Below are 27,468 nucleotides of genomic sequence, written 5' to 3'. Positions count from 1 at the left end.
GTAAAGACCAAGAAAAAAGAAATGTTGTTGAACAGTAGCTATTTGTGACACTGGCAAAGTAAATAATGTCTTAGACATTCAAATACTGTCTGAGAGTGTCGCATTCACAAAGAGACAGTCTGAACAAAAGCTGATGGAGACGTAAACATCGTTACTAATGCTACAACTACTGCTCTACTACCACTACTAATAATATTTATGTTAATAAGGAAAATTGCAGACATTTACTTCTAAACATGTAGACTAAAGCTTTAGCTGTTTTGACATAATATATTTTAATAAGTGACCTTTTCACTTTTCAAACCAGAAGACAAAACGATTTTCAAACATTATAGAATCGTGATCACATTTCACTTTTTAATGTTTCGCATAATAAACCCACATTCAAGAAAAACCTCCCTCCAAATATCCCAGTTTTGGCTTATCTAAAAACTGTAGCAGCAGACAGGTCCGATGGTCCTTGTCATACATGCATCTTTCAGGACAGACTGCTCAGGCCTTGCTTTTTCTTTTTCTCCTTCTTTTTTTCTCTTTTGAAACAATCATCACACCTCCAGGCTAAATGTGCTTCCTCATAAAGAGAAATGGGGGGTGTGGCAGTAAACAGATTGAAGATACTCAGCATGCAAATGTCAGTTTAGCATCATTGTGATTCTGTGTATAATATCCGCAGAGTGGCAAGAAAGAAATTTGGCCTGTGCGCGTTTCATGGAGAGGGTAAGAACATCTATTCAGACTGACTTAAGCAGGAAAAACGGTCACTAAACCTTCGCTATCAGTTAGGCTTTCCTGGAAGCAACAAATGGCATTCTCGGCATAGCAGGAAAAAGACCTGTAAGCAAAGGAAGTAAAAAACAATGACAGTACAATTGATTCGAGTCTCAGGTAGTTAAGGCAGCTTGCAGCTGTGGAGTAAAACAAGCCTTGGGCGTTTGCCACATCCCCTTCATTGTAAAACCATCCAATAAATTACCAAAAAACAAACAAAGCTGCAATATTTGAAAACAATTATGACGTTACGCCTGACAGAAACACCGATGGCACAGCTGTCCTAAAGACCTCCGCTGCTGCCTTCTCTGTCTCGGCCTGCAGAGACTGAATCACGTGTTTGACCTTGAGCGGCGGAGCTGAGCTGAGCCGAGTTTAGCCGAACTGTGCTGAGCTTTGGCTCGGTGCTCAGGGCTGTAATTACACACACTAACACAGCGTAGCATGGACCACCGTGACACACATACACACACACACACACAGCCGCACACCAACCAACCCATTTCACCCCTTATCAAAGCCTCGGCTCTAAGTGTCCTATGAAGTGTAATGTTGTGGAACAGATACAGGGATTGTATCTGGGGTGGTTAACTCCTGGATGGGATGCAAAGAACACTGCTTTCATACTCGGTGAACTGATAATTATAACGAGACAGGCTCTCGCCGCCCCCCCTCCCCTTCGCTCCTTCCTTTCACCTCTGACTCAGCCGTGCTTTTATATTCCACCCTCCCCTCCGTCCGCAGTGGACTGTGTAGACCCTCAGTGCGGCGGGCACGGCGTGTGCGTGCGTGGGGAGTGTGTGTGCTCGGCGGGCTGGGCGGGAGTGAGCTGCGATGACCCGCTGCCAGCCTGTCAGGAGCAGTGTTCGGGACATGGCACCTATCTCCCAGAGTCAGACACCTGCACCTGCCAGCCCAACTGGACGGGACCAGACTGCTACACCGGTAAGACCTGAGGATTATTGTTCACACACAGGAAAAAAGAAAACAACCAAAACAAAAAAAAACACTGAAATTTGAAAGTGCACATCGCTAGGTTGCCAGTGTTCTGGTAGCACGCATGGTCTTGCCAGATACTATTTTCTGGGGATTTGATAGACATGAGAGAAATATGGATTGGAGCCACACTGTGAGCTGTGTGTATGCGCCTCTACATGCATGTGTGTTCGCATGGGCGTTTTGTGCGCTCACTCTTCATGCTAGTCGTAAATGAGATTTCCTCTCATGAATCTTTGAGTGCAGCAGCTATGCCGCAACACACATGCTCATGCGCGTACAAATACACAGGCGCTCGGACGCTCGCATTCCCTTTTAGCTAAATGAGGAAAGAAAATTACAGTGAGAAAAATGTGTTTTTTAAAAGACTTCTTTTCTCATTTTTGCTGCAAGGCCTGTCAGAGATCGCAACTCTGAGGAGCATTCAGCTTGGCATTTAAAAGCTCGCCAACATTTATAACATACCTGAGCACAACATGTTAGTTAGTGAGTGTTTGTTAAATATAAAAAGCCTTGATAGATCTGAAAGGACTTTTATTCTGCTTGCTTGCAAAGACAGCAGTTCTTCACCGATTATGAAGGAAAAAGACTAGAACAAGGCGAGCCAAGCAAGTCTACTGCGGTGTCTAAACATAGGTTACAGCGTGGCGTGGAACACAGTGGGGGGAAAAAAGAAGTTTCCTCGTCCTTGCAGTGTGAGCTGATAGAGAGGAAAATAGCCATTTTAAGGTTGGCTTTTCTCTGGTTCCACCAGACTAACTTAATGCTGGCGTTGGGAAGAATCCTCCTTGCCATGCACACCGATGATTTGCAGGCAATTGGCATTAGCACCTGCTTTCAGGTGTGCGCATGCCTTATTATAGTGATATAGCCCATGATAATGATAGACCGTGGCTGAATATCTGAGATATGAGCGGCCTCCCTCTACCTGCCGGGCTTTTAATCAAAAGGACCCAGCAATTCTATGTCCTGGTCTTGTTGAGGCATAGCTAAGTTAATGTAATTCTAATAGAGAGCCTAAAAAAACCTCTCCAACTTTAATCCACTTTTTCCTCCCTCTCCATGCTATGTATATTTAAATTGAAATAACTTTTTACTGCAGCTGGATAAGTAGTCTTTGTGTGCCTCCAGCACTTTGCTCTCTTTACTGATGGATGAGGCTTTGCCTCTGCAGAGGGAGAGAGCGAGGGAGAGCTGGATGCAGAGGCGAAGTACAGAGAAAAGGAAATAGACAAAAACAGGAGGAAAGAATTTTAAATGCATGTTGCAAGACAGAGGGGAAGAAAGTTACGGAGAAAAGAGAAAGTTAAAAGAGAAGATGATGGAAAATGAAGAAAGAGGAAAAAGAGGTATTAACATACCCAACATATCTGATCAAAATGTCAGAAAAGAATAATAGAGCCGAATTGAAATCCCTGTAGTTTAAATATGCGGTGCAAATACGAATCATTTGGCTGTTATGAGTGTATTCACTCTTCTCCTCCTTCAGGGAGCTCAGCTATTAGAGGTGGGAAGATTGTGTATTGTGAGAACGTAGACTCTTTAGTCTCTGAGGTTATCTTTTTCTATCGCTTGTTATTTTTTTTCTCACCTGTATCCAATGGCTCACCCCCAACTCTTTGAAACTTCTTTCTGCTCTCTGCGTCCCCGGTGCCTCTTTTACATTTTTCCCCTCTTCCACCGCTCAATTCCTCCATCTGTTCCACTCCCTCTCATTCCCTTCCCCTCTCACACTTAAATGCTTTTTTTTCTCACGCATATCTCCACCCACCTGTTCGGCAGAGCTGTGCCCGGTGCCATGTGGCAGCCACGGCGTTTGCTCAGAAGGCCAGTGCCAGTGCGAGGAGGGTTGGATTGGCGCTGCGTGCGACCAGAGAGCATGCCATCCTCGCTGCGAAGAGCACGGCCAGTGCCACGATGGGACCTGCGTGTGCCAACCTGGCTGGGAGGGAGAGCACTGTAACATTGGTGAGCGGTGCCCGAGTCCACGTGGGAGTGTTCGGTTGTCTTGTGATATTTTGATGAGTATGATTAATGCGTTTACAAAAAAAAAAAGAGGTGTTGTTGTTGTTCTTTGGATGTTTTCCATTTACAATCATTCTGATTTTACGCAATTCTCACTTATTTGTCCCCGCAGTTACTCATGATTTGGATGTCGTAGTGAAAGGTAATTTATTTTTACTCAGGTGATAAATTTCACATTGTGCTCCTCCAGCGTCCTCACAAGCGCTAAAACTCTGTGTCTGTGTGCACGAACACGTGGGACACACCTTTTCAGATGGCTGCCCGGGGTTGTGCAGCGGGCACGGGCGCTGTACCCTGGAGCAGAGCGGCTGGCGTTGTGTCTGCCAGGCTGGATGGAGTGGGCCTGGATGCAGCGTTGTCATGGAAACTGACTGCAGTGATGGAACAGACAACGACGGAGGTGAAATTCTACCGTCTTCTGTCATTTTCCATCTCTTTTCCTCTTTCTTTTCTGTCTTTCGGGCAGATTGTCCCTTCTACCCTGTTACTTCTTGTTCAGTTTCCATCTAAACAAAAAAAGAAAAAATCAGCCTCATTGTTCCTCCCCTTCATCGCACTGTGCTGTCCCAGTCCTGCTGAGACTCCCGAAGAGTCCTGCTGGTCATTATTATACTGAATACGTATTTGTGTGTGTATGCCTCTTCATTTTGTGCGAGTGTGTTTGTCTGCTTTTCCTCTTATCACAGCTAAATGTCTAATATGCATACCACCTGCTAGGATAAAAGGCACTCAGAGAAAATTTCCCAAGTCCAAATACAGCAAACCATGCATAATAGATTTCTGCTTCTTTTTTGCTTATGGTTGTCAGGTGTCTGGTGGCAGGTGAGAGGTTTGTGTCTCAAGGCCATGTAGTTGTGTTTTCCTAGCTGAAGAAAGGAACATTTCAGCGATGGCAGGATCTCTACTCATTACAATCATTCCGTCGCCATTTCGGTCCCATCTGCAGCTCTTTTACAAAATAAAAAAGGTAGTTGTAAGGATGTAGTGCACTATTGCATTGCTTTCAACTGTGCCCATTCACTTTGGAACTCTATCAAATATCCATTATGGGCATGGCTGTTAAGCCGGGGATGTAATCCATCATTGCAAACAAGGTAGTGTTGCTTTTGTTTGGAGGAAAACCCTTTTTCCCTTTTTTTTGTTTGTGGCTCCAAGTTTTTTGATGAGAGTTGTTTGAATCAGCCACAGGAAACCACAAACACATACATATTTTCTCTGGTTTCTGGTTGCACAGGTTTTTTTTAGGTAGCTACAAAGCAACTCTTTTTTTCCCGTCTCCACATTGTTTACACAAACTGCATGATTGACTCAGCGACACTTCAAAAAATCGGCGCTGATGGCTGTTCAGCACATGAATTACAGGTCCTTATTTTGGATTATAACGTCAGAGCCCGGGCAATAAAAAATGTTTTGTAGACTGTAAATTAAGGGCTGAATAGAGGAAAGGAGTCCTAGCAGGACTGTGCCTTGGCAGCGGTGTGGTTATGCTTCAGTATTGTATCGATGGATTATGTCTTTTTGTTCGGTCTATTTTTGTGTGTGCGTGTGTTCATTTGTGGTTTTTAAGGAATAAAGGACTGTTGTAGTGATGAATAGCATTAACTGTTTATTCAGTCACACATTTCTTCATTTAATGGTGCACTTTCACCATTTTTTTACATAAATGTCAGCATACTGCTTAAGGGAATACTATCCACCCTGGGAAAAATACAGTGTCTTCTGTGGTACTGAGGGAGTTTTGTCAGATCTGTAAGAAATGATGACATCAGCAGTTATCTCAGCTAGCTACAAAGTTAGATGAAACAAAGTATTAGAATTTGAAGACATAAGATTAACTTATCGAGCTAGTCTTGGAGCTTTTCCCAGCTTAAGTTTGGGTAGACACTGAGTGCATTGGCAGGCCATCACGGGGCTATATGTTAAGGTTGAAACAATTAAGTATCTGCTGTTATAAGGATATCTGACATCCTGGATTCTTGTTGTCTGACACTCTGACAGCCTCGTGTCTGGTTTTCTGGCATGATGCTGGAAGGAGCCAGCCAGCAAACACTCCAGGAAGTCACTGCCCTGCCAAGAAATAGTTTGACCCACAACCTGCCCTGCCATCCCCATAAAACTGCAAACTGTTGTTATGGTTTTTGTTTGGATGAAGAAAAAAATACGATTTTTAATTTGTAATCTTTAAAGCTGCTTATTGGTTTTAATACCTTTGAACAAAGCCAGCTCGACTGTTTTCCTGATGCATCCACTTTTAGGCTAATCGGTTGCTGGCAGTAAACATATTCTGAACAGAGTGGTATCTAGATTTTCTCATCTGACTCTCAGCGAGAAATTACATTTTCTAAAATTTCAAACTGTTCCTGTAAAACCAGGGTTTTAAACATAAGGCCTGCGGCCCGGAATCAACCCTGCAAAGACTCCAATCCAACACGCTTTGGGAAACGTGAAGGACATTTGGTACCTACTGCGTTCTCATAAGTTTTACAACCACACCAAAATTATTAAATAACAGATGAGCAATCACATGTCAGAAAAGCTTCAGGTTTTTTCTCTATCTGCACATATTTCTGTCAGGTTCACAGTAAAGAAAAAGAAAAATAGGACATTTTCTATTAATTAATTAAAAAAACTTCTGTTTTATACTGTAATTACAGGACAGTCTGGGCAGTGAGCTACCAGAACTTCTCTGCAATTTTACACATTTAATTTTTAAAATTTAAGCCCAAAGAATTGTACTGACAGATTTCTTTAATTTACTACTGCAGAATTACTTAATGCTAACATAGAAAAACTGAGATGCATTATTAATTTGCACTTCATTTTCTTATATTGAGATCTCAGGGATTAAATGTGCAGTTAAACTTCTTTGCACCCACAGAAAAGGGAGTTTCACTGGTCCGTCCCACTTAAGATCAAAGTGGGCTGAATGTATCTCACAATGTAAAATTAGTTTGATTCCTTGATGTAAAAGACACTGTTCCCAGCACTTCACTTGTTTCACCTTGTGTCAGGTTACAGCTTTAGTCCAGAATGGATTCAATTCATTTTTCAGCTGTAAATCTTTTTCTTTGAGATTCTTGTAAATTTATAAAAACAAAAAAACAAAAATATGACATGTACATAAGTACTCACAGCCTTTGCTCCCTACTTCGGTGAAGCACCTTCAGCAGCACCTTATACCCTCTTTTCAAGTCTGATGCCGCAAGCTTGGCATACCTATTTTTGGGCAGTTTCACTCATTCTTCTTTGCAAAACCTCTCAAGCTCCATCAGTCTGGATGGAGAGCGACACTCGAGGAGATTCACAGAGCAGTCCCAATGCTGGTTCTTTGTTATCTTGGCTGTGTACTCCAGAGCACTCTGGAGCAGATTATCATCAGGGATGTCTCTGTATGTTGCTGCATTCATCTTTCACTCGACCCTGACTAGACTAATAGTTCCTGCTGCCCCACAGCATAATGCTGCCACCACCGTGCTTCCTATAGGGATGGCATTGTCCATATGAGAAGCGGTGCTTGGGTTCCTCCAGACATGATGTCTTGCATTCAGGTCAAAGAGTTCAATTTTTGTTTTATTAGAGCAGAAGATTTTTTTTCTCATTGTCTGGGAGTCCTTCAGGTGACTTCTGGTAAACTCCAGGTGGGCTGTCATGAGCCTTTTACGGAGTAGCTTTCCTCTGGCCACTCTATCATGCAGGTCTGATTGTTAAAGTGCTGCAGAAAAGGTTGGCTTCCCGTCTCCATAGATCAACACTGACGTTCTGTCAGAGCGACCATTGGATCACTTTCTCAGTCACTCATGTTTGCCGGGCGGCTCTTCAAGAAGTCCTGGTGGTTCCCAGTGTTTTCCATTTACAGCTGAGGATTTATGAAGTCCACTGTGCTCATTGGGACCTTCAATGCTGCAGGAGTTTTTCTGTACCTTCCCCAGATCTGTGCCTCAATACTGTTCTATCTCAGAGGTCTGTAGACAGTTTCTTGGACTTCGTGGCTTGGTTTGAGTTTAGCACAGGTGGACTGAGTGATCGGTCAAGTGGTCAAAACATCTGACAGATGATTGGTGGAAACAAGATGCACCTGAGCTCAATTTTCAATGTAACGGAAAAGACTGTGAATATTTATGCACATGTTAAATTTTAATTTGTTTTTATTTTGAATGAATTTTAAGCTGAAATTTAGCTGTTGCTAAGTTGGCCCTTTTTTCTTTGGGGGTGCGGGCAGGTAACCATATCATAATGGCAACGAGTTGTGATGAGGTATCAGCTAGCAGCTAATTAGCACTAAATAACACACCAAAATATCAAATTTTCCCTGAGCAAACTTCTTGGTCTGTTAGTACAATTATTAGCACATTTTTGCAGAAGGCTGTAAACATGCTTTTTTCTGCTTTGAAGTCGGACATTTTAACAAGGGAGACTATTTGCTTTTGGAGCCAGCCTCAATTTGAGGGACTGCAGATTTTGGCACGTTCGTGTCGCCTTCATTTTCCAGCTCCTCGGGGTGCAGTTTGAGCTCATCCCACATGAGACTAAAAGACAGGATTTGATTTAATATATTTTTTTTCTTTGTGAAAGAGTAGGTTAAGTAGAGGTTGATGTAGCGAGCAGATGGAAGCCAGACAAAAAAAAGATGCAATGAATACACTCTATGGCAGTATATGCAAAATGGGATCACTGTAAACATACTGCATTAAAATACCATATGAATATTAATCTTCAAATGTCTAAATGTCTGTACTGAAGGTGTGAAAGTGTTCACTTTACTTGTGCTTATGCCAAAGAAGTGCTTGCTGACAACGCCTTATGCAGTCGGTTCCTACTTCTCTTACCTTGCAGTACTTCCATCTCTCTGCGCAGCTTTTCAAATGCCATAATTTCCAGCCGCACAATTCAGCCATCGCTCTTAATTGGCAGATATATGGTAGGCTCTCATAACCTTCTCTCGACGCAATCTTTTTGTCTCTGAAGATAGACAGAGATGGAATGATGCTATCACAAGTAATCAGAGAATAAAGAACGTTGAAGAGAGAGTTTCAATTATTCTGCCTGGATGGGAGCGAAGAGAAAAATGTATTGTGCTTTCTGTTGAAGAAAAAAATAGAAAAAGAGCATTTATTCTGCACATCTGAGCAGTAAAATCACATGCACATACATATTTATATGTATTACACGTGTTCCAAATTTCCATTTTTACTGCTCGTCTTTGTGCGCAGCGTTTAAGAGCCGTGCCTCCCTAATAAGCTACAAACTTGTCTGTTCCTTGAATGATATTTCAAATTCAATTAATAATGTGCTTTCAAGTTCAGATAGTGAATCTTATGGAATTCAGCCATTGTACTGAGTTATCTTTGCAGGGGGAGGTTATAATAGAATATTGTTGGCCTTTAGCTCCCTGCTCTGTGGTCAGATGCATTTAAATGTCAGCACTGTTTCCTGCCTTTTCAGAAACAGGCTTGAAATAGGAAACACAAATGCCAGCCTGGGTCCTATTACCTGCCGCCCTGCTTTGTATCCGTGGCTCATTGTTTATGCCAGCCTTTTATGGATCACATTCAAATAATGCTGGCGATTCAAGTCTGATTTATAGCAATAGATGCTATAATTGTACTCTGATGGCCCCTAATAAATTTCATTTGATTGATTCTTGTGATAACGATGATGCATGCATAGTTCGTTATTGCAGATCGCATTACTCCGAAAGAGTTTCTCACTGGCCGGCACTGCAAGAATCATTTATTTGATATTATGTCTGAGGTTTTATTGGGTCTGCTTCTAGTCTTTTACGGAAGGTGCATAGAGTACCTTGGCCTTGGTCCTCTTAACCTTATAGCCACTTACAAATATTAAAGCCTGTGTTAATTATGCATTCTAAGGTGAAGTAGTAAATTTAATTCCCCTCTAAACCACCTCTTCTGTGGTGCTTGTTTGAAAATGCGTGCCTTTTTGCAACTGTTGCTCTTCTCTTTTGTACAATTTTAACCTCCTGTGCGTTTCAGATGGCCTGTTGGACTGCGTAGATCCCGATTGCTGCGAGCAGCTGAGCTGTGGCTCTGACCCCCTGTGCCAGGGTTCGGCCGACCCGTTGGCCCTGCTGCAGCAGGGCTCGCTTCCCCTCACCACACCCCATTCTCCCACCAGCACGCACACTCACAGCTTCTACCACCGCATCCGCTTCCTTCTTGGCAAGGTGGCCACACACACTCTCCCTGGAGACGTGCCCTTTGATACCAGGTATGCGCTTATTTACTCTTTGTGCCGTATTCTTATATGTAGTCTAGTATTTGTGTTTGCGCATCCATGCTCTCGCACGGTGCGCTGAAAGACCCCAGGAGTAGACGATGGACAAATACGTCCGTTTTAATGACTTGCAACGTCCACTTGATGTCATTTGTTTAATGAGGATTTGTGTTTGCATGTGAATGGGGCATGTCGTGTGTTCAAGCGCCTGCATGTACATCTGTTACCCTGAAGATCGGCAGTCACACGACAGCACATTGTTCCTTCTTCCAGGATCCGTGTCAGGATCCAGCTACAGAGTGTTTGTTTGGTACATATTAATGCTTTATGTGTCATTCAGTTACACCAGTCGTAAAGGTGTCACCATAAATTTTTCAGCACCCTCTGACTGCCGTCTAAGAGCGCAAATCCATCTCAGCGACATTATGATGACCTAGAAAATTTGGTTTGGAAAACAAAAGGGGATACCACTCTGAAAAATGGCAAAGTGCTTCTTTTTTTCCCCGACCCGTTGGTTCACTTGTAGAATAAACAAATAAATTAATTATGTGGCATTTTTTTCTGAGGGGAAATCGATTGCAGCTTTCAGGACAGGAGTAACAAACGGGACTACGCAGTCACCCGGAGAACACCTCACCATCCTTCATTTATCCTTTTTTCCGGAGTAACAGATTGACTCCATCGTGAATGTGTGCGTATGTGTGTGCGTGTGCAACGCATGTGTCGGCCTAAATCTGTCTTTATTGCACCGGGGCAGCTGTTAGTCCAGGTTCAAGCAGTGTAATCTATTCTTTACCTGCAAAATCAAGATGAATATTTTCAAATGGGAGAGATGCTTCTCATCATTTAGGGCCTTTTTAAAGAACAACCTGGCCTGCTTTGTTTTTTTTCTTGTTTTTTTTGCTGCAGGTAGCGCTGTCACTGTAATATAAAAATGATGTGGAAGTTTTGGTCTCTTTATGACAAGGTGTTGAAAGGTTTTACTGTGGGTGAAGCTATATTTGTGATCCTTGTATCCTGGCAGTCTCTGGCAGACTTTTTTCTGTGCGGAAGAATGGAATTGTACTGAGAAGAATAAACTCAGCTGCTTTTTTATTCGCACAAGGTCATCTGGCAAGTGCATCACAATGTGCCTCTCTCTTCAAACAGTGATTATGTTCTCCATCACTGTAAACCTGTCATCTCTCCCTCTCTTTGTTTATCTCCATCTCTTTTTTCCCTCTCCCTCTCTCTCTCTCGTCTTTGTTTTGGCAGCCGGGTAGCTGTGATCCGAGGTAGCGTTGTGCTGCAGGATGGCTCTCCTCTCGTTGGAGTCAACATCTCTTTTCCGCAGCACCCCGAGTATGGTTACACCATAAGTAGGCAGGATGGAAGGTACAAATTTAGGCACAAGAGACACACAAAAAAGTACATTTCTAATTCCTTTTCTCCTCCAAACTTAGTTGCTCCTCATTTCTCTCCAGCTTTGACCTGGTGACCTTGGGCGCCATGTCTATGACCTTGATGTTCCAGCGTCCACCCTTCCTCCCTCAAACACGAACCATCTGGTCCCCAAATAACAACTTCCTGGTTCTAGATCAGGTGACAATGTCCAGGGAGGAACCTCAAGCTCCTAAATGTGACATCAGGAGCGTCCTGAGTCCCTATCCTCTCGTCCTGCCCTACCCACTTTCCAGATACACCGCAGCGTGTGCAGAGAAGGGGCCAGCCATACCTGAGCTACAGGTAAAATCCCTGTTGACAGACGTAATCACTGTTCTCAAACACAAGCCCACGACTATGGTAGCTATGTGATGGTGCTGATTTCCTGATATCTTTTCTCACCTAATTAACTGAACATAATTGCCTGGATTTAGTCATAAAGAAATAAAAATAGCAAAAGTAACGAAGCATTTAATGTGTGCGTGTGAGTGTCAGCGAGAATGACGCTTACATAACTTTGTAACAGCTCAGCAACAAACCAACCTGGCCTCACAGGATTGAGACAAACAGGATTGTGCAAATTTAGCTCGATTCATATTTGCATCATGCAAACACCAAATGAACAAAATGCAAATGTGTGCTACATCCATACACTTCCCCACCACAAAAGCAAATTAAGTACCTGAAAATCAGATGTGAAGGTCATTCAGGTGGTTACATATTTACTTCACAATGTAGCGCCAAAGATTGGGGTTTTTTGTTGTTCACAGAGAACAGGACCTCACCCTGTGACTTTTTTTTCTCTCTCACTACATTTGTTTTTTGTGGTTTTTTGGTAGATTAAAAGCACAAAGCACATTATTCCTTTTCGCTCTCGCTTGAAAATATCATCATTCATGGCCACAGACACACTATCTGCACTTTGTATCAACAGAACATCAAAACGAATGAAGGGACATTTTTTATCTTAGCTTAGCTCACACAAGCATCGGGTAAATAAATGGAAAGAACAGCACTGACAGTTCGTACATGTAACATGTTCATTGACTATAGTGAACACAGGCAGCTGGTTAAATGAAAAACTTTATGAATAGAGTAATACAGTATATACTGGATATACAGTGCTGTGCAAAAGTCTTGGGTCGCCCCTCATTTCTTTATATCTTACTAAGAAAACCGGAAATGCATCCAGCAACTTACTGAAACATGTGCAAGCATACTTGTCGGTGTGTGTTTGTATTATCTTTGACGTTTGCTTCCAAGAAGCCAGGCTATCAAGAAGTCATTCTTACAGAAAGGGTAAAGAATGCTGAAATACACAAGAACTGGACTAAAGATTGGCCTACAGGCTCTACCATGGTGGCTGTGGGGCTGCATTTTAGCCAGTGGTGTTGGAGATATTTAAAAATTGATGGGATTATCAACAGAAAACAACCTTCAGATTTTCATTCGCCGTGGAATACCCTATAGAAGATGTCTGAGCTTCATTTTTCAGCACGAGAACAATCCCGAACACACTAGCAGTGCAGTAAAAGCATATCTAGGTAGAAAACACCTACATAATGGAACACTATCCATCATGGATTGGCCTCCCCAGAGCCCAGATAACAATATTATTGACACAGTGTGGGATCACCTTGACAGAGAACAGCTCAAAAGTCAGCCAACATCCAAAGATGAATGTTTTTTGTTTGTTTATTAAGTCACTGACCTATAAAACACTGAGGCACAGACAGCACAACCAATTTTAAATGGTAGCTTTTAGTCCTTTGTTACTGTCATGTGAAAACTGATGGAATTATGAACGCGGAAAAATGCCATCAGATTTATATCCACCATCTGGCAAGCATCAGCTGGTACAGATCAACATGACAGTGATGCCAAACACACTTCCAGTGCAGTAAAACCATATTCGGATGGAAAAACACAACATCAGTCATGGATTGGCCTCCCCTGGGCCCAGATCTCAGTATTATTGACACAGTGTAGGATCGTCTTGACAGAGAACAGAACAAAAGGCAGCAACATCCAGAGAAGAGCTTTAAATGTCCTTCAAGAAGCCTGGAGAAGAAATGACAAGAAAGCATCAGTTTTTGCCTTATATACTATATTTAATATATTTAATGCATATAATTGCATGTTTCAATAAATCACTGCACTTACTTCCCATTTTCCATCCATGACTCAAGACTTTAATACTTTTTCTATTTTCTACAGATATCATTGTGGTGCAGACTTCATTTCATTTATTAAAAAAGATAAGAAAACATTGACACGTACTCTGTGTACTTACTGCACCCTACTGTTGCAGCTATTTTCTTCTGTACCTGCCAATAACACTTATTACTCTAGCTCATTATACAAATACAAAGGCATGATAAAACACCTTTCTTTCCTATATTACTCTGTCACTCTCTTTCATTTCTCATTTATGCTCTCACCATCACCTGTATTTCTCACTCTGCTCCTCTGCTTATTCTCCCCAGGCGGTGCAGGAAGACGTTTCAATCCCAGGAGCCTTTGTGAAGCTGAGCTACTTGAGCACTCGTGCTGCTGGCTACCTCTCTCTCCTGCGAATCCTCCTCACTCCTCCCTCCCCATCATCCCCTGTCTCCCCGCTGGGCGGTCTGTCCAAGGTTCATGTCCGCGCCTCTGTCCAAGGAAGGTTATACCAGCGGTGGTATCCTGCCGGGCCTGGTCTGGTCCACAGGCTGGTCTGGAACAAGACGGATGTTTATGGTCAGGAGGTCTGGGGTCTCACTTATGCAACTGGTAGGTAAAATATGAAATTATTCATTAATGTCTTTTTTCTTTTTTCACATTTGGCAACAAACATTTAACTTTCATGCCAAATACCACAAAAGAAAGAAGGTAAGATAACTTGTGGATCAAGAAAAGGACTACAAACTATTGATTTGTTCTTAGCCATGGGAGAGTCTGTTAAAAGCACAGGTAAAAATCCAACTCATCCCAGATAAATTAAAACCAGCAGCAGTCCTGAGTGCCATGCGAAAGGCGTCTACCTGGGGAAACATAATAACAAAATGAATGATAATATTATGATAGGCCTCCTGCATAGTAAACATAATGATGCCATCAGTCCATAGTAATTTTCGCATTCAAAAATAATCATAATAATCTGTGTGTGTGTGTGTGTGTGTGTGTGTGTGTGTGTGTGTGTGTGTGTGTGTGTGTGAAAGAGCAAGAGCAGGAGATTAAAAAAGGCCTATTTTTCAGCCCATTAAAGTTTTAAGTGTTGAGTTTGATCTCCTATGATTGGGTTTGGTGAACATATTGAAATGAATGTTTCAGCACTTTACTTATTTGCGCTCTTTCATAGCTTCATGATACGATCATACCATCTCATGTTCATAAGGCAGGGCCAGACTATTTTTGTTTAGTGTATTTTTGTTTCCACTAAACATTAAATGCACTAATAAATAGCGGGGTTAATGCAGAAGCCTTGAGAGCTTGAATAAAAGGACCTCTGGATTGGAGAAACCAGCCACTCCATAAATGCATGGCACAATGGCACAACACTGAGCTGTAAATGTGCACCTAAAAGACAAGTGACGCTCTGTCAAGGATGATGATGCTCACATTTTGGACAGGGAAGACAGATGGTTTGAGAGAGGACTGAAGGAGATCATCTATGTGAACAACAGTCATTGAACAGAGGGGATGCTCTACAACACCAAAAGACCCTGCAACAACGGGAAAAAAACCCCAAACAATCAGATGACCCCCTATGAGGGAGCACTTGGCGTCAGTGAGAAGGAAAATCTGAGTTTTAACAACTTTAAATCTCAGCAGAACCAAGATCAGGGAGGGGCAGGCATCTGCCGCAAGGGGTTGGGGATGAGGGGAGGGAAACAGGACAATAGACAAACTGTGGAAGACAGCAGAGATTAATAATAACCAGTGATTGGATGCAGTGTGCGTATTAACTCATAAAGAATGAAAAAAGATGAGTGAAGAAGAAACACACATGATCAGTAGTAGGTCAACGACTCCCAGGACCCCCTCCAAAGGGAACAACCCCCACTAGGGGGTAAATGGATGGGACTCTCCACCTTTGATTTTAGAACTGAAGATGCCTGTTGGATCAGAGTCTTCACAAACTTGAAGAAGTCCAGTGGGCTTCTTCTTTTTTTCAAGCTCTGAAGACGATCACGACCTTGATGAATGCGAGCCTACACAGATGGTTAATCCAGTTTGTGGTTTGGGAGTTGCTTTTTATTACTTTTTATTAATAAAAGTATTGGCAGTTTAACTTTTCCCATCCACTTTATATTTCTAGCCACACTTTAACACTGTGCTTTATTCTGTCTACCTTGGAGCTTTATCTGAAACACACAGTCACACACCGATGGGTGCTTTTGGGATATTTTTGGTTTTAGCATTTTGTCGAAGGACACTTTAGCATGCAGACCTTCCACTTACCTTCCAAGCCCTAGCCGCAAAGTAATTACAAATAAGACTGTTTTTCACCAAGAAAAGAAAATGTAGTGGAACACAACTTCTCCAAAAAAAAAACACAGTTTGTTGCTTGGTTTTACAGCTTTGTTTAAGCTAAACCGCATTAATTAGTGAGCTTTGGAGGCATATTTTTAGGCGAGCTTTGTGAACATTGGACGGAGCCAGGGTAGCTCTTTCCCCTTGTGTTCCCCTCGCTCCAGTTAATTCACAGATATGAGAGGGCTATCAATCTTTTTTCGTCCAATTCTGGACAAGGAAACAAACAAGCCTGCCCACAGAGATATTTAACTATTTCTTCAAGCAAAGCTCCCGTTAGCTTAGTATAAATCAAATCTGAGGGACTCAGAGAAATGTTTTTTTTCCTCTTTCAGACAGGATGCAGGCCAGATGAATAAAACCCTTTGAAAGACAAGAAAACAGATTTTCTTTTATCATCGTCCCTGTTAACTCTTAGGTCTGCGAGGGAGCGTTTCAGCACTGTGGTTTGCACAAAAGCCTGATTGGAAGTCATTGTGTAAATGATTGACCATTCAGTGGGTAATCACCCAACTGTTAATAGACAATGTCCTGCTACGAAATTACAGATGGGAGATTTCAGTGTTTGATTTAAACTTTTTAACAGTAGTTCAACAACTGCCGATTCACTGCAGCACACCAAAGGGTTTCCTATAAGTGAAATATCATTATGAAATTAAGAACATATCGTGAATGCGGTGAGAAGGGAAACATTTTCTTCTTTTTCCCTGTCCTGTCTGACAGCGTAGCAATCGGAATTGTTGACTGAAAGGCAAAAAAATGCCAAAATTTATTAGAATTACTTATTTATTTTGGGTTATTACAACCAAAGAAAGTGGAGTTGGGGAGAAAGTTAAGAGAAGAAGAGGAAGCGAGAGAGAGAAACGCTGAGAATCTGCTTCAACACCTGTTGCGGTAAAGAAAACAGCAGAGAAACCACAGCAACTAACAACATATGCATAAATAATAGTGTTACTGAACAGCACTTAGCTTGACTCTGTCCAAGGTCCCTGAAACCTGAAATGGCGCTGACAGCAAAGAAGAGTAGAGATGTAAGGAGAGGGAGGAGCAGAAAGACAGAAGGCTACAAATACTCTGCAGAGATATTGTCAGCTATGACAGGGAGATAGCCCCTTTGGACGCGTTTGAGGGCGCTGGTTCTGTGGGATAAAATAAAAAAAAAGTAAAAAGCACATAAATACAAATCTGTGTGCTGAAGGTTTTCATTACCGCGGCCTTCTGTCTCCTTTTCCCCAGTGTCTTCTCTCACCTGTGTGAAAAACAGATTTACAGGATGTGAAACTGTTACTGTTATTGCTCTCTAGGTTCATTATGGCAAAAAACAGCCCTTTGTAAGATGCCATCGAGGCTTAAACCATTGAACTTTCTGCTATCTATGTCCGCGGCTTCCTCTTTGTGGAAGAGTGTGCGTAAACAGTGCAGCAGCAAGATAGAGCTTTCCATAAGCACTGAGATCAGGCTTACCAGACTCTTTGTCCACCAGAGTGTAGGGCCTCATACCAAGATTGCATCTTTCTGTCCCCAGGCCTTCTTTTCCCCTCGTGATCCCTCCCCCTCCTCTTATCTGTTCGAGCGGCATTTCATCTGCTCCGGCTCTCTCGTGATCTTTCACCTCTTCACGGCTCACATGATCCCTGTTTTTATTTACCCTGCTTTGCTAAACCACTTCACCCTTCTTGCCCCCTTTCCCTCTCCTCCCTCTTCCTCTACCCAGGCGGGTGATTTCCTGTGTTTCCTGTCCTGTCCTGATCTCCCTTTCGCTTTTCTTCCCTCCTTGTTATTTCCTCCATTCCCTGTGATCTCCCCGGTTACCTCGCTCCTGTTTTCCTCTGCCCTTCATTGTTTTTGTCTTCTCTACCCATGTTCTCCCCTGATCCTCCCCTCTCTATAGTTCCTCGTGCTATGTTGGTGCAAAGACACAGACGAGCGTGGTCTCTCGCGCACACACACGCATCCTGCGGTACGTCTGTGCATGCACACACACCCATGTGCCACAGAGAGCAAGAGAAAGGGAGATCATGCTCTGTTTGCTGGGGTGAACACATTGCCTGAGGCTTCGGCAGTGGGGAATGAAAGCTTTCACCTGTGAGATATTGAGTGTGCATTTATGGACTATAGTGTGCATGCGTATTGTTTGCGAGCGAGTGTGTGTTCTCGCACTGAGGCTTGTATCGTTTCTTGTAATATAGCTAGAGTAATATTCGGTTGTGAAGCAGTTCTCCAAACACTGACACTTTCCCTTTGAGATTGTTTCGCCTGTTTTGTCCTGGAAAAAGCTTTGTTCTTCATATTAAGTCAGTTTTATTGTAGGTTTGTTTTTTTTTTAAAAGAAAACAGAAAAATGTTCCTATTTACAGAAATGTATTCATGGCAACTTTTAATACATTTTACAAAGGCTGGAATGCTTTCCAGGTTGTCAAACAGGCTTTTGAAGAGGAAATGCAATGTACCTTCAAGGGTCAAAACACGCACAATGCAAATATGTGTGCTTTGGGGTTTTTAAGAAAGGGTTTTTTTGTGAAGAATATATGTAGCTTTGCATTTTCCGATCCCTCTCACTTCTCTTTCTGTCCTTTAAGCCTGACCTTAAACCTAAGATTAAAAGCCTAACTGAGCTTAAGGCAGATAAAATTGAAACAAATGGACTTTTTGGATGAAACCAAAGCGAGAGTTCCTAGGCTCTAAGAACTTTTGTCCAGCACTATAAGGTTTCTTTTTCTCTTCCATGATCCCCAGTGCCCCAAATTACAGATTATTTTCTCTCCCCAATCACCTTATCGATCGTTCCCTCCGACTCTGAGATTTAAGTCGGCCCCGTGTGTCTGCTGAGAGTTTCTCTCCGCGTTACTGGGAATCTCCTGAGTTTCTGCATAATGCGAGCGCCCCTACTTACGTATTCTGGAATCTCATCTGATCTTTATGCTGACTTTGCCGCATGGTTTCCCTTGAGCGCCCGTCAGTTCACAGGCATGTTGGTCTACAGTGAAGTTAAAAGAGATCAGTGCCAACAGTGATTGACAGCGACAACTGTTCTTCTCCAGCTTTTGTGTTGATGTGTCAACCTAACCTTACTCTACAGTATATCATTATATTCATTTAAGAACACTGTATCATCTTAAAATGTGCTCTGTACTGAACCCGTGCAGCTTTAAAGCATCTTGTGGTTAAGTAAGGAAGATGGAACGGCCTTTTCTTTCGTGTTTGCTTGGCTACAGCAGCGAGGTACCTAATATAGTAATGCCCATCAGAGCAGTTTAACACTGAATATGATATTTTTGTATGATTTACCATAATCATACTGATAATAGGGGATTATCAACTAATGCTAGCACTGGCTATCAGGCACGTCCATGATTCAATGTGATTTTAATTTGACTGCTTATTTTGGCTAATAGAATAAAGGTGTGCTAATACATCTGTGCTGCATCCATGCAACGTCATGAAATGTGTAAGACAACCAAACACTAAACAAAATTAAAAGGAATCCAACTGCCATTTAGATAGTTACCTAAAGTGTAATAGAGTGGCATTTATGTAATGCTGTTTCAGTCTTACTCACCTCTCAAGCTAAATTTAACCATGCATTCATACAGCACTATACACTTCTCATATCCATGACCAATTTAGAATCACCAGTTAGCCAAACATGCTAATGTTTGGACTGTGGGAGGAAGCCAGAGCGCTCAAATGAAACACATGCAGGCATAATGGTTAGCCCACATTTACCTCAGTTACCTAGCAGACCTTCTCTGCGTGTATAGGCCCAAGAGATCACTCCGATCCTCTAAACAACTGCCCTTAGTGCAACAAAGGCCCTGACGAAAGACTACAGGGCACCGAGCTTTTGCAATTGCGCACGCAAAGTCTGGAATAATCGTCCTGTCGATGTTCGCATGTCAGATTCCATTCAATCGTTTAAATCATGCTTAAAAACTCACGTGTTCCATCTAGTTTTTGAAGCAAATCAGTTTGGACTTCCATCTGGTCTGCATTTGTGCTATGTAACTGTAAATATCACTGTAACTGTAACTATAATTGTTTTTAATTGTTTTTAACTGTTTTTGTTGCCTTTTGTTGTAATCTGCTTTGCTGCCTTGTGTGAAGCACTTTGATGGGCACTGTCCTTTTTAAATGTGCTTTAGAAGTAAAATATTGATTGATTGACAGTCTCACAGAAACAAGGTTCCAAATTAGAGCCCAGGCTGTGGGGTTTGCATGTTCTCTCTGCACATGTGTGGATTTATTCAGGGTACTTTGGCATGCATGTTAGGTTAATTGGTGTTTCTTAATTGACACTGTACTCTGTGTCAGACTCAAAGCGTGCTACATAATGCTACAGTCACACTACGTAAAACAGTGCTGCATCCAAAACTGCAAGAAGATAGAGTCGGTCTGCCATCAGTCTGGGTCACGTTGGCAATAACATACGATTAGTTTGTCATATTAGTGAAACTAATTGCGATAAATCAGGGAAAATCACAAACCTCTTGCCATCTGCATCAGAGGTGTAGAGCTAAACTTGTCTGCCAGCGGTAGAGTGGCCACTTGGAAAGACTAGGATATTTCTCATTGGGTCCTTCTGGCCGGACACAGCAAAATCCACACATAAGGCATGACTCTCTGAGCCACAGACTCAGCCAGGCTTACAAAAAAGGGAAAACTTACAATTTACACATGTATAAACATACAAAAACACACAGTTTGGTCATTTTAGTAATGACCAACGTTTTACAAAGGGCAGTGCAAATGTGTGGCTTAAAAATCACAGTGTAAGCACAGGTTTTACACACGTTTCTCTCTTAAAACATTTTGGCAGTTCAGATAAATGAGAGGAGGCTGACGGAGAATCGATATGTTTACGATATATGAGGATGAACTCTTTTTGACAGACATTGCTGGGGACTGCGTGTGGACCTGAGGACTGAAACACAAGTAGAGTCCAGGATTAATCCAGAGAAAACTATTGCTCCATAGAAACCGGAAATCCGTGTGTAACAACTGATATGCACCATGTGCAGAAGAACAAAAAAAAAACATTATTTCCCATCTGATCCCGAGCTGTCTGTGTGAAGATACTGTTACTAAGCCAGGTGTGTAAATGTGCACATCCTTCTGGGTGTTTCTGCAGGCTGTGTGAAACTGTAGGTCCTTATTAAAGTCATTGTTATGTACAGGCATGTGGTATTATATACCAGTAGATTATATGACATTATGTGATGAAGGGAAGTTAAAGAAAGAAACCTGAGAGTTGGTCTGGTTGCGCACTGCTGAGATGCAGACATGCAGAGAGTTGTTTTCATTGTGTACTGATCATGGTGTAGAAATGCAGCTAAAAGCCTGGAAACATAATAAAGTGTTTTGATTCTGATTGTGCAATACAAAGATGTATGTTTGTATGCATCTTGCATTAGAATTGTACTTCCTCCTCCTCCAGCTTCAGTAATTATTGCCGAGCAGGAATATGTGGGGCTCGGTTGTAAACACTCAGAGTGAGGACTGAGTAAAGAGTGCCAGGACAGTGCCAAAGTTTTGGCGCTGCACTCAGAGGTTTGAGCCATCCACTCCACACTCCTTCTGATAACATCTCCCCCTCTAATTCCAAGTAAATGAGCACTCCTCTCAGCAAGGTGCAAAGTAAGACATGTGCAGCTTGCAGTAAATTGCCTGCCACAAGTCTTAATAACTCACATTTGTGTGATTTATTATGTTGTGTCCTCACTCGGAGAAATAAATGGTGGAGCAAAAGAACTTCACTGATTACGTGCTGCCAATCTGCATTTACAGATTGAACGGTGAGTATTTGCAAACATTCTGCAATCTGTCTGAGGGAGACTGCAGTCAGCACGGTAGTCGCAAGGATTTTGTCGTCCTATTTTTGCTGTAGTGTGAGCCATGCTTAAATAAAAGTGCACAATAAATTGATTATGAGAGAACCATTTTACAGTTTCTGATTCAGCAACCGCATATTTCTGCAAATACTTTTACAGGTGGTCTTGTTTATCATAGGACATCGTACAGCTAGGAGCTATTTTCAGAGTGACTATAGGCATACAGCGACTGGAATGTGTGAGAGAAAAGGCAGCAGAAAGTTGCCATTAAAATTGTAATAAAGCACTTGCTTAATTAGGTAAATGTATTGCTTGTGTGTTTATTTTTTCCACCTCTAATGACTCATGTGCATGGGCTTCTTTCCTTCGGTGTGTGCAAGCGCGCCTGATTACACACTGCAGAATGACATGTATGTAAGTATGTTTGCGTGTTTACTTTGAAAGCTCCTGCAGCTTGGTCACCTGCTGCCTTTAAACATATTCCAAGTGGCAAATTAGTGCCGAAACATATTTAATCCTGCCAAGCCAAAAAAGAAAAAGAAAATCTGTTGATAGTTGTTAGTTGTAGTGGGAAGCTGCACAGCGTATCATTACAACTAAGAGGCCAAGCAGCTAATTCTAGGGCTCCTTCATGAAGCCGTACTCCTCCTGATTACGCCCCCACTCCTCACTGATGTCTCTCAAACACAAACACTGATGAGGTCTCCCTACAGGCCTTTTATCTATCTCACCACTCGATACAATATAGCTTTGAAAAAGATATGGGGAAACTTGTGTGTGCTTTGCCTTGTTTTCAGGCTTTGTTCAGATACAAGCGCGTGCAGTCATTCTGCGCCACGTGGTGCAGCGTTAAGCACAGCCGGTCTGCAGCACATAGGAATTGCACGCTACTGCTTAATGTTAAGCTCTCGATGTGTGCACGTGTTTCTGTTCCAGTGGCAGTCGGCTATGAGTATGAAGTGTGTCCCGGTGTTATCCACTGGGAAAGAAGGACCGCTCTGATGCAGGGATTTGAACTGGTCCCCTCTGACCTTGGAGGATGGTCTCTGGACAAACACCATGCCCTTAACATTCGCAGCGGTGAGTTTATCCGCTTGTTTTTGGTGCTTGGAGGCTGGCTGCGTTTTTAAAGCCACAAAATGAATTGGAGAAACTTGAATTCAATTCCAATTAGTTTTTTTTTTTATGAAAGAAAAAACTGATGTTTTTTGCTTACTTTCTTTGACATTGAAATAAATAAGAACCACTGTGTGACTTCTTTTAAGTTATGTGTTGATAGTCTGGACAGACTACATGAAATGATACAGAGCTTAGAAGTCCAAGATGTCCTTGAAGTAAGGACATCAAAACGCTGTAGTGTGGGTGACTCAGCTACAATGTGCCGTTATTGCCATTAAAGCTGCTCAGAAAGTGGTTTGAGATGTATCAAATTTGAATTTTCTCACACAAAAAATCTTAATTTGTTACTTGTTAAGAGTTAGGCACACAGAAGATGGTCCAGATTTAAATGAGTCCAAAAAGTCAGACTGACAAAATTTTGGTCGGTGCAACAGAGTGAAAAACATCGCCCTGTCCCAAAACTCTTTTACTCCCTTAAATCTGGCGTGATGAGTTCAAAGGAAAACAAAAAAGACAGACCCCAAGTCTGACACGTGAAAGAACTGAAACTATTCCTACTTGTCGTTGCATTCATAAATGATTTCAGCAACATTAGCATGCACCCACTGATGTGAAGTACACTTAAAGGGCCTTTCATGTCACCTTTGCATTCCTCTCTCCCCAGGAATCCTTCACAAAGGGAATGGAGAAAACGTCTTCCTGTCCCAGCAGCCCCCTGTTATCGGCACCGTGATGGGGAACGGCTTCTATCGGAGCGTCCCGTGCGGCCCGAGCTGCAGCGGCGCGGCTCGGGACATGATGCTGTTTGCCCCCGTGGCGCTGGCTAGCGGCCCCGACGGCTCTCTCTACGTGGGGGACTTTAACTTCATTCGCAGGGTCCACCCAGATGGATACACCAGAACCATACTGGAACTCAAGTGAGAGCAATGATCTTGTTGGGTGTGCTCGTGATAAGACCGCTTTTGGTAGGGATCTCTCGCAGTAGGAAGCAGTGGGATTTGGCGCATCAGATTCACTCGAGCACAATGTGAAATAAAAAATTAGCTCAGCTGATACGGGTTAGCATGGCATTAGCTGCGGATGGGATCTGCAGCTGCAATCTATTTGATCTCGGTGGAATTCTTTCTGAAGTTCGTCTTCATGCAGAAGGAGGAGCGTGTGAGGTTTAGAGATCACAGACTCTAATCTACCTCTTTAGGATGCGAGAGAAGCTGAAAGTCTCTGCTGAGAGACAAAGATACGTTTTTTTCCGTCTTCTTCTTTTTTTTTCCTCTGGATTATGACGATGATATTTCCTACTGTGCTGCAGGCATTACATTCTCTCATTTCTGTATTTTTTCAAGCGTTGAATCTCAATGGGATTGCACAGTCATTTGTCCTGTAGAGTGTTCTCCTTATGTATCTTTACTCTCATTCACTGTTTTTATTCTATGGCTGACTAATATTTCTGGTTCAGGCAGAGGTTTCCTCTGGGATGAAACACCCCCAACCCGCCAAAAACGGCTTCTTGTTTAGGTTAATATTAAATGTGAAACAATACAACTGTCCAAAGCAACCCCAATTTCACTTTATGGGGAGAAAATTTAGCAGCCTATGAAATTCTGAGAGCCTCTCGTTAGCCTCATAAATAATTGTTTTTACTTTCTCTTCTCTCCCCTTTTGAAACGCTCCTTTATGGCTTGTTATCAGGAACCGGGATACCAGACACAGGTGAGAAGTGGTGATTTACACCTCCTTTATATACCTGCACAAATGTGTGTCGAGGGAATAGACAGTTGCAAAACGCCCCGCAGAGCTTTAACTTTGTTTGTTTGCCTCCTTTTAAATTGCATTGACCCACCTTCACCTGGAACACGCGTGCGGGTTCTGCACACGCTACGAACGCAGTTAGATCTATGAATGTCTCATTTAAATTTCACTTGGTGATATTAAAATTTGTACGCTGGACCGCAGCCAAAATGTCAAGGATTTCATTTTTTAGAGGATTACTGAAAGTCTGTTTGGTGGATGCCTCGGTTCATTCATTTCCCGAGCCAGACCAAAAGGCCCGAGGCCGGGAGTGGCCTTAACGTCGCCCCGGTCTCAAGCCTCTGTGATGCTGTGAGCGCTGTACACTGTTTGACAGAAGATTAGACCGATGTTATAGGGTTTCTGTGTGTGCACGTGTGTTGTGATGTTTGCATCTGTGCGTGCACCACTATCGTGGGTCGTATCGAGCCAATTGTGTGTGTATGCGTGTTTGTGCTTGTGGGTGTTTGTGGAAGAGCAAGAGAGGGTTCATCCAATTTCAAAAACCCTGACTATTTTTCACGATACTGTGCCAAAATCTGAAACCGTGCAGAACTAATAATATGATTGTGATGTACTTTGTGGGTGGGTAGGAACAAATGTCAAAAAAAAAAAAAAAATATATATATATATATATATATATATATATATATATATATATAATATATATATATGCAAACCGTTGGTAATTTTCTACTGTAAAGCCATGTAGCCAGTGCTTCTCATCTGGAGCCGCTTTACCTCAGTGGGGTACTTCTGCGTTTGGCATGTGGAGAGATTGTTGAGTAGCTCCAGAAATTTAAATAAAAAGAAACAGGAGAAGCAGACAAGCTGGCACAAGTGAGGTAGAGAAGGAAAGGAGGCGGTGGAGGTGTGTTGCCTTGAGATCGGCCAATCTGCTGGGATTGTAGCTGAACTCAACTTTGTGACCCACCTGAATTTACAGTATGCTCTGTTAAGCTGAAATAGATGCCAAAAAATGAATAAATAGCTGTCTTTGTTAGGCATTTAGCCATAAGTAGCTGAATTTCAGACTGCTTAAAAATAATAGCTGAAGAAGAAAGCTTAATGTGTAATGGATAAACGGTCTTAGATGCATAAAGTACTTGGGCTATTGTTGTAGCATAAATGCAGATTTTTAAAAAAAATCAGCTAAAACTTTGCTTGAAAGAATCCACTAATATATATTATTAACGGAAAATTTGATCCCAGCCTGAAATAAATTCAAATGAACGCATTTACAAGATCATGGGTTGTGTTAGTGAAGGAGTATTTGAGTAAATCTGGCTAGCGTGTCAGATAAAACGCAATAACGAGATTTGGAGCCTATACTGCACTATACTATACGAGCTGGATTCTTCTGAAGGCACTTCGGGTGGTGTTTCCTTACCCTGGAGGCTTCTCTTTTAGCTTCTGCTCCCTTCTTTTCCTCCACAGCAGCTTTTTACTGTTAGCAGCATGTTAGAGTTTCTCCTTTATTCTGTGCTATTGTTCTCCTAAGTCAAATACATTAATTATTCATCCATATTCAGCTTTCAAAGCTTTTCACTATGCATTCTTCCCAGCAAAGTGCCGATCAGCCAAAAGGGCTTCAAAACAAGGTGCTCTCTGAGGGGAAGACGGTATGGGAAGTGCTCAACATGAAACCACCGTCTATTCTTTCCCCCCCTTTAAGAGTCGGAGCGAGGAGTTAAGCAAATAGGGGAGGAAGTCCTCGACAGTATTATCTGAGAGCCCAGACGGTTGATTTAGGAACAGCTAGATCACTGTGTCTATCAACTCTGATCACTGTTTTGTTATTGCGTGCGGTGGGAATGAGCAAGGCTGGAGTGGGATTGTTTGTGCTCCGGTTGTTATTGTTGTTCATTTTCCTTCCACTGGAGGAAAGCATTTGGAGCTATGAGCATCTAATTGAGGAAAAGATAGGTGAAGCGATTTGTAATCAGTTATATACAGCACACGATGCTCACGCTAGCTTCAAGAGGCCCGGCAAATACGATGCACCGTACGCCGAGCAGTGGCACATTTTGAAAACTCGGTGAATATAACTCTCTTAGGATCTAGTTTAAATTATGTATGTGCAGTTCAGCGCTGAGCTCTGTAAACAGTTATGCACTTAATGGACTAGATGACTGACAGCAAGCCTGCCGATGTTGCTGTTTTTGTTTTTTTCTCTCTTCTGGGCATTGAGAAGGTTCAGTAAGTAAGTATTCTTCTTTAAAAGAAAAGGATATTTAGGGTACAAAGGCTGTCCAAAGCAAACTGGAAATCATAAGGACACGCTGGCTACAAAAAAAAAGAAGAAATGAAAAGGGTTGCAGCCCCGTAAAAATATTTTAATTGAGCACGAGCGTGACAACAGAAATATTTGTTTTGACGTTGTATTTTTCCTCGCAGGACATTTTTTTTATTGAATAGCTGCCGAAGAAAGGAGGAAAAAAGAAACCTTTAACAGGGTGTCTTCAAGTTTAATTGGCAGGAAGCCTTTGACCAGACCCAGCTGACATTGGATTTCACGCTACAAAAGTAATTGCCTGGAACTCAGTTAGTTACAGTGTTCAAAGTGCAAAATTTAAATTCCCTCTCACTTTTTTGATCACTGTGTTCAAGTCTTAATAATAATGCAACACAATACAACACAATAGCATGACAGTATCAAAGGTTTTATGTAATTAATGAACTGTGGACTATATGTGGAGAAACAAGTCACATCTTGCCTGCACAGCTGCTTGCCCACACTGTTGGAATTCATCCGACACAAAGGACAGTATGC

General features: G+C 42.2%; 1 protein-coding gene across 2 annotated transcripts in view; it reads left to right on the top strand.

Annotated features, from left to right (window-relative positions):
- Positions 1 to 27,468, top strand: part of tenm1 (teneurin transmembrane protein 1) — a 191,096-nt gene that overhangs the window by 111,508 nt on the left and 52,120 nt on the right. For both annotated transcript variants that reach the window (XM_040015589.1, XM_040015590.1), the window contains exons 11-21: positions 1,513 to 1,713; positions 3,547 to 3,732; positions 3,902 to 3,931; positions 4,043 to 4,189; positions 9,783 to 10,017; positions 11,278 to 11,397; positions 11,487 to 11,748; positions 13,932 to 14,217; positions 22,725 to 22,868; positions 23,572 to 23,824; positions 24,597 to 24,617. In XM_040015589.1, coding sequence (XP_039871523.1) covers positions 1,513 to 1,713; positions 3,547 to 3,732; positions 3,902 to 3,931; positions 4,043 to 4,189; positions 9,783 to 10,017; positions 11,278 to 11,397; positions 11,487 to 11,748; positions 13,932 to 14,217; positions 22,725 to 22,868; positions 23,572 to 23,824; positions 24,597 to 24,617 — 1,885 coding nt within the window. The remainder of the gene's footprint in view (positions 1 to 1,512; positions 1,714 to 3,546; positions 3,733 to 3,901; positions 3,932 to 4,042; positions 4,190 to 9,782; positions 10,018 to 11,277; positions 11,398 to 11,486; positions 11,749 to 13,931; positions 14,218 to 22,724; positions 22,869 to 23,571; positions 23,825 to 24,596; positions 24,618 to 27,468) is intronic.

Source organism: Simochromis diagramma, unplaced genomic scaffold (genome assembly GCF_900408965.1).
Source record: "Simochromis diagramma unplaced genomic scaffold, fSimDia1.1 OVJJ01000685.1, whole genome shotgun sequence".
Lineage (NCBI taxonomy): Eukaryota > Metazoa > Chordata > Actinopteri > Cichliformes > Cichlidae > Simochromis > Simochromis diagramma.
The sequence above is the reverse complement of the archived record's forward strand: the minus strand, read 5'-3'. Positions and strand labels throughout refer to the sequence as shown.